A 12,851-nucleotide genomic window follows, 5' to 3' on the forward strand; every position below is an offset into this window, starting at 1 on the left:
AAACCCATAAGTTCCTCAGCCAAGAGTGTTTCCTTCGACCACGACCCCTACGTTCATTAATTTTACCCTGCACGATCAATTTAAGTAGGTTGTACTTTTCATTCCTCATAATATGCCCAAGGTAGGCTGACTTTCTTTTCTTGATTATACACATCAACATTCGTTCCCTCCTCATGCATTTGAGTACGGCAGCATTGGAGACATGGTCAGTCCATGAGATCCGTGACATCCTTCAGAACACCCACATATCAAAGGTATTTATTCTCTTAATGGTGTTACATTTCCGAGTTCATGTTTCAGCGCTGTACAGAAGCACTGAATATACATAGCATCTGACGAAGTTGTTACATGTCTCCATGCTGAGGCATCTGTCGCACACTAGATTCCTGATTTTCAGAAAGCTAGTACGAGGCCATTTCAATTCGTACACGGATCTCTAAATCTGGGTCTAAGTCCTCTGTAATCCAGCTGCCAAGGTACTTAAACTTTTGCACTCGTTCAACTGGTTTCCCATAAATGGGAAATGGGAATGTGTGTTACGAGTTCTGGAAATGGCCATCACGTTCATCTTGTCAGTGTTAATTTTGAGACCAAGTTTATTCCCTTCTGCTACGATTCCGTCTAGCAGATGCTGAAGAGCTTCAGTATTCTCAGCCAAAATGACTGTGTCATCTGCAGACCTCAGATTGTTGATTAGCCTACCATTAACTTTTACTCCATCTTCCATTTCTTGAAGAACAGCTCAGAAGATCTGCTCAGAGTATAGATTAAACTATCATACTACTTTAAAATTTCATCTCGCTAGTCTGGAGGTTACTCTTGTGTCTCTCTGTCACTGTTCAGGTCTCTGCTGCATGACTTGTCAGAATGGGGCAATAATGATGGTCTATCACTTGCTAATAAAAGACCAATCTTGGAGCTGCATTGTTGGCATATATTTGATCTGGTGGGGGCTGGCTGTGTAGTGTTGTTTTTTCTTCAAAATTTCCTGTTGTTTCCTAATGTTTGCGCTTGTCAGTTTCTGTTTTCCGGTGTTGTTGCTCAAAGCGCTGAGTTCCTTCAAAGACATTACTTCGCCATACTGAACGATCGAGTACAGTAGCTTCCCTTGTCAGTTTTAATTTGACATTTCTTCATGTAGGTCTTTAGGTCTTTAGTGTGTACCGTTTTCATCGTCCTGATAACGAGATAAACGTGGTCATACGGTGTTAGAATTTGCCCTGCACGTGAGAAGATTCACTTGGTTGGGCTATACAATAAAAAAAAAATAATAATAATATATATATATATATATATATACGGACACAATGAATCAAAGGGGCCGTGGTTATCAAAATAATAAAGTACGGGTGCAGAAAGTCAAAGAAGCCGTAACATGTCTGAGAAAAATACTAATTTGGCGATGCAGACAGGCCATGGTTTCAGGAGTTAGACGTGCGGACCGGAAGAATCCATGCGGCCGTGATAAAAAAAAATAGAATGTTTTTTTGGGGATTGTTAACCCATTGAGCCCTGCATATTTGTTGGATTGAAACTGCATTGGCGCTGGGATTATTTTGGAGGAAATATAGTGTCGCTTCATATCATGAGAAATTTCTTAGTTACAAGACCATTAAAGATTTAAATATACATGAACACAAAAGGCTTCCATACCACAAACTGCGGAACAAGGAATACAGTAAAACACTTTATTTTATTAGCATCACGGGACCGTAGGCCTACTCAGTCCGCATGCTGAGCTGTAACCCAGTTTTCTCTTTGCACTTTCTCTTCGATTTCCACATCTATTTGTTATTCAGGAGCATTGCTCACACTAGTACTAATATTACTACTAATTTCACTGAAAAAATTACATTCCTAATCATCATTACTTCCTAAAAGGGGTTATATACAACGACATATCTTTAATGTCGTTGGTTATATATCTGTAAATATCAGTTCTATACTGGCAGCCATCTTGTTTACAAGCGAATCTCAAAGGTAGAGATAGCCCACTTCAAACTAATATTACCAAGCACACTATCGATATATATTACCAAAGAGCATATAACATTGCAAAGAAAGAGTCCCTACACAAATCACAAATGCAACTCACTCTGCCATCTCTTGAGGAAAAGTGGAATTACGTAGTAAAATGAGACAACGGAACAGTTCCGTGGTCCAGCGTTTGGTCCACCGAGACGAAGCACGGAACGGTTCCGTGGCTCGGGCCCAATGAGTTAAAAAAAATCGAGTTGGACAGTAAAAATTTTCACTGCAACGGGACGAGATTTTCTACGCAGAAGAAACCGTCGTATACAGAAGGAGGAAGATTAAGCTAAAGAATTAGTACTTCAAGCGAATCTTAAAGGATCACACCAAAATCTAGCGTTTTACCGAACAGATTAAATAATTAAAATCAAGAGAGAAGAAGTTTAAACACTTCGTCGGTAGCCGTAACTCCAATTCAAACTTCGCGTATTGCATTAAACGAGATAATAATATATATATACACTGAAGATATTAACGACAGTGAAATTGAGAGCTGACTAGATTATATTCTTAAAGTCTTGTCACTAGATTCTATCGTTGAAGTTCTGATTTGGATTACTTGTAGAAAAAGTTACAAATTAGATCCTGAATAATATATTGCAGAAGACTATGTTCCTGATCCTAATGACAATGTTCAATATTTTGTCGCATGTACTCATCGCCGTCATCATGAGGAGCTAAACTAGAGATGGATCTGACAACCTGACAGAAGCCGCCCTGCCGATGCTGCTACCCCGAGCCTGCTATCCCAAACATGCATTCCAGTGCATAATCATGACGCAGTAGATGTCCAGTGCCAGCCCGCAGGCCATGGATGATCACATGGAAACCTAGCCCAGTCTAGTAACATCGGCAAATGACAGCTAAGTTCCGATTTTTTTTTTTTTATTGGTAGTAGTTAGAAATGTTAGAAATGATATATAAATTAAGCTGTGAATTTGTAGTGCGAAAGTTGTTATTCATGTCTTCGAGAGAAAATTCCAATCGGCAATATCTTCGCAAAGAGTTTAATGTGGTTCGTTGATACGTGTGGACGTAGGTATTCTTCAATAATGTATAATCAATGCCAATACGTAGGAATGTTTACAATCATATATGCAGAGATTTAAGGCGATTTTCTTCTCGTGCTAAAATGAAACGACGTATTTAATACGGTAAACTTTAACCGTAAAACAGAAAGAAGATAATAATTTACGTGTTATTAAGACTTGGTTGCCGATTTACCACAATTACATGTGAGTAAATATGAGCTCATGTTATTCAAATATGTATTTATTTTTTTATAGTAACGCAAATATTTGGTGATATGACTGAAAACTAACCCAATTATGCAACGTCGTATTTTCAGTGTGGTATGTTGAAATGTTATGCCGCGGGGAAAGTGATTGGTAGATAAGGTTATGAGATATATGTTGTGGAGAATATACATATGAGTATTCGTTGAGATATATGTGAATTTGAGTATGGCGTGATATTATGATATTTCAAAATGATATATGGAAGGGTGTATGTATATTTGAAAGTTGTTGGTAGTAATTATGACTTGTTACTAACCATTAACATTATTTGATATGTGCAGCACGACTGTAAGAATGAAATGTGATATTTTTGGGTTAGATATATGTGATTATATGATGTTACGTAACATAGTGTAGTGGTGGGCTAACCGAAACTGTCTTCAAAATACAATCTATAAATGAAGTATAAGTAAGGATAAAACTTGATGTCTTCTTGGAAAATTTCAAACGGGGTAATGAATGTTATTTGATATTTATGGATGGAGCCATAATTTAAAGGGAGAAATGTCTTCTTAAGTTTTATTCTCGGCCATAAGCAAATGAAATACGTCACCAGCTGTATTCCTTGGGATGTTATGAAATATTATTCGGACCCGGATGCGAATTTGAGGCACGTCAGTGACATCGATTGATAGTATATCATTGCTATTATATAGTACCTACCAGAGATATTAGAATACTAGATGGTTACATTTACATATTAATGACATGATAAAATGATTGATATATAAATTTCTTGGAACTTGGCTGACATTGCCGATATTATAAATATTTTTTTTACAAGATACATGAAGATGAAATTGATATCGGAACTGAAAATAAGTGTATTCAGAATTGAAATCAAGTTTATTTTGTTTGATTTATCTAATTTATTCAATGCATGTAACTGCTTTCATTTATTCAATCATCTGATTTGATTAAGTAATTTAATTCATTTAACAGCTACAATTTATGGAAGTAGGCAAACTTTTCTTTGTTTTTCATGAGGCGATTAAGATATTTATTCTGAAGGAAGAATGATCGAATTATTTTGAAAGAGGCGATATAATATTTCAAGGAAAGCATGATGAATATTTGTTATAGAAAGTTATATATATATATTTTTTCTTTTTCTCTTTTCTTCTATTAATTCATGATCATGAATAAAATTCAAATTTATAAAAAAAAGGATATTATTGAGGATAAATTATTTGATTTAGCAGATAAGTTTAGGTTGAACTTGCATGATTAACGTGCTATTGAAAGACTGATTTTTAGATAGTAATTGAGAATTGACATTGCCGGACGAATAATTTGTGGGTGAATCTTAAGTATGAAGAAATGGGTTCCCGGTTGAACCCTACGTAAAATATATATACTCTTTTTGTTGGTGATGCGTAATAAAAATTTCTGAGAGGTGTCGTGTAGCAACTTAGAGAATAATTTGACGATTGCAATGAGTCGAAGAGATGGAATTACTACGTCGGTTGAAATGATTTTGACATAATAAATTAAACTCTACACGACGTATGCAAACTTGGATAGCTGCCAACATTTTAGCATCATATATTTATTGCATTGATCTGTTCATTCGATCCGAAGACATGACAAACATAATAGGGGAAATGGCCAGAGCATTTGACTGATCGCCCGATATGATGCAGAAAAATAATTCCCCGAGGATCGGTGCAAGTGTATCTCTGTGCCACTTCTGTGGTCCTCCGGGTCATCTCTGACCATCCTTTAGCTGGGAATACAGAATTCATTTTGTCAGACAGAATTCAGGCATACTAACAATATGGCCTGTACACCAGAGTTCGTGCCTGATAATCATAGCTTCAATACTAGTGGAGTTTGCTTCTTCCAGAACACTAATGTTAGTTCGCCGATCACTCTCAGGATTCTTCACCAACCTGCACCCAAATCCATCAACATGTGCCGTACAATCACAGTCCGAGGAGAAGTTCTGCACTCCCTATGGTTCGGGGACGCAGATGAAGAATACACCCACGGTATCTGCTGTCTGTCGTAAGATGTAACTAAAAGGGGCCCAGGGGCTCTCAACTTGGGAATGTGGGTTGGCACCCGTGGGGCACTTAGCTGAGTCTTGGCACTGCTTCCACTTACTTGTGCCAGGCTCTTCACTTTCATCTATCCTGTCCGACCTTCCTTGGTCAGCTCTTGTTCTTTTCCAAGCCCAACGGTATTAGAGCATTCGAGGCCTAGGAGGTCTTTCATTTTCACGCGCTTCGTGGCCCTTGCCTTTCTTCGTCCGTTACTTCATTTTTCGAAGTGACGGGTCCCTTCTTTTTCTCTCTCTCTCTCTCTTTCTCTCTACCCCCTGTGGGTGGGGGACGCAGACAGAGAATATAGCCACGGTATCCCCTACCTGCTGTAAGAGGTGACTAAAAGGGATGACCAAGGGATGATTGTATGAGAACCATGAAACTACTTGTGATTAGTACCATCATGCAGGAACACCATGGGTCACCTTTACTTGCAAGTAGTACAACTATGTTAGGTACAAAACAGGTTTGTGATTAGTAGCAGAAGAGAGTGGCTTCACTCTCAGTTTACAGTACCTGTGATCAGTGCCAGTATTTGAGCGACACCGTAGGTCTGCATTGCCTGTGATTAGTACCCACTATGTGAGGAACACCATGGGAATACCGGCGCCTGTGATTAGTACACCTATGTGAGGAACACCATTGGTTTATGTTGCCTATGAGTGGTGCCATTATGTGAGAAACACCATAGGTCTGCATTACCTGTGCGACGTACGATACTTGTAAATAGCACCATAATGTGTGGAACACCGTGAGTCTACGCTACTTTTGATTAGTACCGCAACATGATAAATACTATGGTTCTACTTTACTAGCTATTATAAGGGGCCAATGACCTGGATTTTGGACCCCTTTAGATATCAAGAATCGTTTCAAGAGTGTGCTTTAGAAGCAGTCTCTTGGTCAGTAATACTATTGTTTTCAGATAGTTTCTGGGAAGGTGGGGCATTGGGTCGGATCTACCGATTGTCTTAAATTCATATTCATCCATGCATTCTTCATCCTCACGTTTTGAATTCTGGTCAGTGGATGATTTTGGACTTTTAAATTGTCATTACATTTTGTCTCAATTTGTTCCATTAGGGGCCAATGACCAAGATCAAATCAAATCAAAATCTCTTTATTTGCAAATGAGGTGTCTACCTCGGTGGCAAATGGTACACTAAAATACATTATTGTCAAGCACTAAATTTTAAATTAACAAGAGACGAAAAAAAATTTCCTAGAATACAATATTATACAATTTATGCTAATAATTTTTTCTATTAAACACACACATCATCCTTAATAAATTTATATTGTTTACAAAATTCTACTTATAATATCTCCTGTACTTACAAACATAGTCAACTCATATACAGTACGTGAAATTACCTCAAATAATACTATACAATTGGTATAAGATTAAAATTAACATTGTATTTATTTACTATTTATATTTTACCCATTTTGGAACCTAAGTAGCATAACGACCTGCTGCGTCTTAACCAAAGCCCCTTTTGCCACCACTTTTCAGAGTTCCTGAAGGGCCTTCACAGCTACCGTAGTGGTCCCAGGGCCCTCAAAGTCCCCACTGTACTTCACCCGTACAGGCAGTCCCCTACTTGGGCTGTCCAAACTCCATGGACCAGGGGATGGAATTAATTTAATCACACACATTTTTATTTACAATATCCTGCACTGGTCAGATGCCCTCTAACATTTCATTTATTTTCTCTGTTGCTGTTTATTCTCTTGAATATCTGTACAGATTTTGGAAAAGGATCAAACACTACCCCTGGTAAACTGTTCCACTCCTTCACGCCCTTCCCAATGAATGAATACCCCAATCGCTTCTGCTAAAATTCCTTCTAATTTTGTACTTGTGGTCAGTTCTGCCAATATAATTATTTTCCAACTGAAGCCTCTCACGGATTTCTCTCTATGCTCCTATAAGTCTAGTTTTCTCCCTTCTCTTACTTAAAGTTTCCCACACAAGTTCCTCTAACATTTCAGATACACTACTGTTTCTCCTGAAATCCCCTGTTACAAATCTTGCTACTTTCCTCTGCACACCATCTATTTCTTTTATTAGGTATTCTTGGTGAGGATCCCAAACACTGTTTGCATATTCCAATAATGGACGAATCATTCTTAAGTAACTTTTTTCTTTCAATTCTTTGTTGCATCCTTATTATGACATGTAACGATCTGTGTGCATTCCCAACAATGTCATTAACATGACCCTTCCAGTGCAAATTACTTTCAAATCTCACACCTAAGTATTTGCACTTGCCATCTTTTGGGATAACTACCTCATCCAAAGTATATTCAAATTCAGTTTTAAAGCTCCTGTTTGTAAATGTTGTAACAGTTGATTTGCCTCCATTAACCTTCATATTATTTTCTCCAACCCATTCCTGGATACTCTCGAGGTCCCTTTGTAATTCTGAACAATCCTCAATGTTATTTATTTCCCTATAAACAATTATGTCATCTGCATACAATCTTATTTTCAATGTTATATTGTTCTCTAAATCATTTACGTATATTAAGAAAAGTAACGGACCGATTATACTACCCTGTGCAATTCCCGTCCAAACTTTCTCTTCCTGTAATATATTATTTCCTACTTTGACTTTCTGAACCCTTGAATTTAGAAATGTTCTTATCCAACGTATAACCCTTATGTCCAATCCTATTCCCTCCAATTTCTATAATAATATTCCATGTTCCACTCTATCAAAGGCTTTGGAAAGATCTATGGCTATGAAATCTAACTGGCCTCCTGAATCCAACTGCTCTGATAAGTCCTGTTGAAATCCTACCAGTTGTGCCTCACAAGAAAATTTCTTTCTAAATCCATACTGGCTCCTTATGAACCAATTTTTATCATCACATATCCCTCTGATGTACTTTGCTATTAAACTCTCCAGTATTTTACAAACTATACTGGTCAGGCTGATTGGTCTGTAGTTCTCTTGTTTCCTTTTATCACCCTTTCCTTTATAAATTGGTATTATTATAGATTCCTTCCATTCCTTTGGTATTACACTATTATTTATGACATAGTCAAAGAGAAATTTTAAATAAAGCACTATGTACCACTCCATTGTCTTTAATACCTCCCCAGTAATTTGATCACTTCCTGCTGCTTTTCCTTGCTGAAGCAGTTGGATTTCTCTGAAAATATCTTCATTTGTGAATGAGAAGCTTCTTGTTTCCCTATGTGTCTCTCCCTCTCTATCTTCTGTTATGGTTTCCAACTCCTGACAATCTTCTACTGAATCTCTGAATTCCCTACTAAATAGATTTGCTTTCTCAGTATCTGTTAAATAGTGTTCACCCCCTTCTCCCACCATTGTGGGAATTTGGATTCCTTTCCCTTTTTGATTCCTAATATATGAATACATCTTTTTCCATTTCCCCTTGTGGTCATTACCCTCTTGAAGTAAGCCATTCATATAATTCTCTTTTGCTTCTTTTTTCACTCTATTCAGTTCCCTCATTAGCTGTTTTCTAGTTTCTCTATTCTCCCTACCCTTTTGATTTTTCTGTTTACTATTCTACATTTTCTTTTTAATATTCTTATTTCCCTTGTATAATAAACAGGGTCTGAGGTCATTTTACCCTTCTTAACAGGTACAAATCTCTTCTCTCCTTCCCAAATGATTCCTTTAAATTTAGCCCAAAGTGTATCCACATTACTCCCTTCACTTATCCAACAACTGAATTGTGATTTAAGGTAAGTCCCAAATTCATCAACTTTAGTTTTTACAATTTCTTATCTTGTGTGACCCTCTTATTAAGCCTTTTTGGTACCAGTCCTACATCCATTATTACAGCCTTATGGTCACCTATTCCTTCAATTACCTCAGTTTTATCAACAATTTCCCATGGCTTAACCAAGAATACATCTAGTAAATTATTGAGACGAGTCAGTTCTTGTACTACTTGTGTAAATCCTCCCTCCCAAATTAACTTATTTGCCAGTTTCTGTTCATGGGCTTCACTTGCAGCTCCATTCCATTCAACTTCAGGCAAGTTTAGATCTCCCCAATTATTACATCATTATTATTGTTTTTATGAGTATAATCTATTATTTTCTCAAATATTTCCACGTCTCTTTCCTCTCTTCCAGGCCTGTATGTTCCTATAATTCCTACCTTCTTCATATTATCACAAATTCATTTTATCCCTAATATTTCATCCCTTTCATCGGTAAACCATTCATGTGAACAATAAGTTTCCTTCACCAGAATAAACACCCCCCCCCCCTCCCTTTTTATCTTCTCGGTCTCTACGATACACTGTGTACCCTTCTGGAAATACTTCTCTGTTACCCACCCCTTCTCTCAACCACGATTCCACTCCTATCACCACATCGGTCTCATAAGATTCCATCAATGTACCGAATTTTAATTGTTTATTTACTACACTCTGACAGTTTACCAAGAGCAATTTCAGACCCCCTTCCTCCCTAAAACTTGACTGTTGCAATTGGGTAATGTTTGACTCATGAGTTGAGAACTCCCCTGATGTTAGACCCCCATTAAACATCAAGCATCATCATCATTGAGAAGTTCTGAAGAACATTGAACACTGCCCATACCTTGGTAGCCATCTCTCAGCAAATGCAAATATTGATGCCGAAATCCAACACTGCCACAAATGTGATATTCTTCCAAGAATCATCTCTTTGCCTTCTGTACAAAAGGTAGTCCATGCTTCACACCCATATGTAAGAGATGGTATAACAATAGCCTACATCAAACCCATTTAAGATTGATTGTAAATGGGGCAATAATACATCTTATACATTACTTTCTTACCCTTCCTGATCAAGCTCCTCACACTGTGATAAAATGAATTTCCCTGTTGTATCCATTTATTTATTTCCATGTCCAATCCTGCACCAGTTTGCTTCCTCTTGAAGCTTTCCACAATTTCAAGGTCTTTTACCTCCAATTTATACAGTACCTTTCTCTTCTGTTTTTTGTGTAATCAATCGTTGTCTTACCTTTTTTGCAAACTTATTTTCATTTTCATTTTCAATTAGCAATCTACTCAATCAGCAGGTCTATTTAACTTTGAACTTCATCTCCATTTGATCACAACACCCTCACCTTTAGCTCCTTGTCCCCAAAATATTCCCTGTTTCTCCTTCACAACTTCATTTATTCATTATTATTATTATTATTATTATTATTATTATTATTATTATTATTATTATTATCAACAGCAGTGGTGCCAGCACACTTCCCTGTCATAGTCCAGTTACATTTTTACTCACATGGGTCTGGACACTGCTGCAAAAATTGTTGTACATTACTTGCATGTATTCAGTATGTATTTTTCTTTCTGTTCCAAACCATTTCTCTAGGGATGCTATCATATGCCTACTAGAAATGTTAATATCAAAGAAATATAACACAAACACTGTTCAAATGATTTAGCTGAACTTCAGCTGACTTATACCCAAGTCTTACAGATCTGTGACTCTGTTGCTCATCCAGGTATGAATGAATAGGTTTTATTTTGTTTCAGGATAGAGAAGGCGCAGCTGTCAGCCATCTTCGAGCTCCTGAGGCAGCAGGAAGAAAAGTTCCAGGTGAGCACAATGGAGGAGTTGGAGACACAACTACGCCTTTACCGCAATTGATGCGTAAATGTTGTATATTACTTGTAATGTAAATATATAACGCAGACAATAAACTGCTTGTTGAGTTTCATGGTTTTTACTTCTGTTACCTTTGTTGAGAGTTTCTAAAACTCTCTACCAAATCATTATTTTCCAACTCCAATTTCACGGATGTAGTGTACAAGCGCTTGCCATCTCTTCCAGTCTGCATACATCTTCAGTTCCAGGTCATCTTCCCATTTGAGACCTCTCTCCTCCATAGCTGATTTCACTGTGTCCATCCAGCATTTCCTTGGTCTTCCCCTTGGTCTTTTCCTTGGACTGTTAAGGTCAAAGTATTTTCTGGCAGGTCTCTTGCTCTTCTTTCTCATAATGTGCCCATACCACTGAAGTCTATGCTTCTTTATTATATTGGTAATAACAGGGATCTCAATGCCAACTACCTTCAAGTAGTTTGATTCATAGTTCTAATGAATCTCATTTCTGTTGCCTGAATTCTGCTGTAGTCACTCTTTAGTAGAGTACATGTCTCTAAACCACATGTGAGAATCAGTATGAAGTAGGTGTGATACAGGGTTGTTTTTGCTTTTTGTGGTATTTTGCAGTCCCAGAGTAGATTTCTGACTTGACTGTAAAAGTTTGATGCTTTCTGTGTCCTGCTGAGTATTTCCTGCTTGACGGTGTTATCTTTGGAGATTGTGCTTCCGAGGTACTTGAAGTGAGAAATTGATTCTAGTTTTGCTCCTTCCAAAACAGAGGTTTGAGTTTGTTCCTTTCTTGTTGATGGTCATTTCTATAGTCTTTGGTGTGGTTATCTTCATCTCAAATTTTTTGAACAATATGTTCCACTTGGCCAACTTTTTTCTGTACTTCAGCTTCTGTTTCTCCTCATACCAGCACATCAGCAGCAAATACCAGGCCATTTGGTCTGCTGACCATTTTCTTGTTAGACTTTATGATCTTTTCCATTACTACTCTGAACAAGATTGGTTGGACACCTCTCTTTGTCTTTAACAATTTTGATGTTCTATTGCCTATATGAACACAGCTGTAGCTATTTCGGTATAGCATCTTCACTTTGCTGATCAGGTACTTTGGCACCTTGAGGTCTTCCAGGCATTTCCAGATCTTGCTCTGAGGGACACTGTCATAGGCCTTTTCAGTGTCCATAAATGTAATCACAAGATTCTTTCCATGTTCCCAATATTTTCTGTAAGCATTCTTAAGGCAAAAATGAGATCCATAGTACTTTGATCATCAGTATCCAGTATTCGGGAGATAGTAGGTTCGAATCCCACTGTCGGCAGCCCTGAAAATGGTTTTCCGTGGTTTCCCATTTTCACACCAGGCAAATGCTGGGACTGTACCTTAATTAAGGCCATGGCCGCTTCCTTTCCACTCCTAGCTCTTTCCTGTCCCATTGTCGCCGTAAGACCTATCTGTGTCGGTGCAACGTAAAACAACCAGCAAAAAAAAAATTGTACTTCGATCTTTCTTCAATCTTTGTTGTTCCTCCTAAGTCTCATTTCAGTGATCTTTTCCAACAGCTTCAGGGTGTGTGACAACAATGTTATGCCCCTATAGTTTCCACATTTCTGTCTGTTGCTCTGTTTAAACAGTGGGATGATTATTTTTCTCTGATTTTCTGGGATTTTATTTTCTTTCCAGATCATTCCAGCTTCCTTTATAATATCTGAGGTGAGATCATTAAAGCCCGAGGACTCCGGTTTCGCATGTTTTTCAGTCCTCTTTCGACCTCAAGCCATTGTTAATGGGGGTTGATCAATTTAAATACAATGGCACTACTAAGAACATGCGAAGGAAACCCACGAGAAAGTGTTTAACTGCAAGGAAAGA

The 12,851-nt window shown here is 37.6% G+C and overlaps 1 protein-coding gene across 1 annotated transcript in view; it reads left to right on the plus strand.

Annotated features, from left to right (window-relative positions):
* Positions 1-11,083, plus strand: part of LOC136857380 (uncharacterized) — a 59,473-nt gene extending 48,390 nt beyond the window's left edge. The window contains exon 3 of the mRNA XM_067136014.2: positions 10,901-11,083. Coding sequence (XP_066992115.1) covers positions 10,901-11,015 — 115 coding nt within the window. The 3' untranslated portion in view covers positions 11,016-11,083. The remainder of the gene's footprint in view (positions 1-10,900) is intronic.
* The last annotated feature ends 1,768 nt before the right edge of the window (positions 11,084-12,851 follow it).

The sequence above is a fragment of the Anabrus simplex genome, chromosome 1 (assembly GCF_040414725.1).
Source record: "Anabrus simplex isolate iqAnaSimp1 chromosome 1, ASM4041472v1, whole genome shotgun sequence".
In the NCBI taxonomy this organism is placed as follows: Eukaryota; Metazoa; Arthropoda; class Insecta; order Orthoptera; family Tettigoniidae; genus Anabrus; species Anabrus simplex.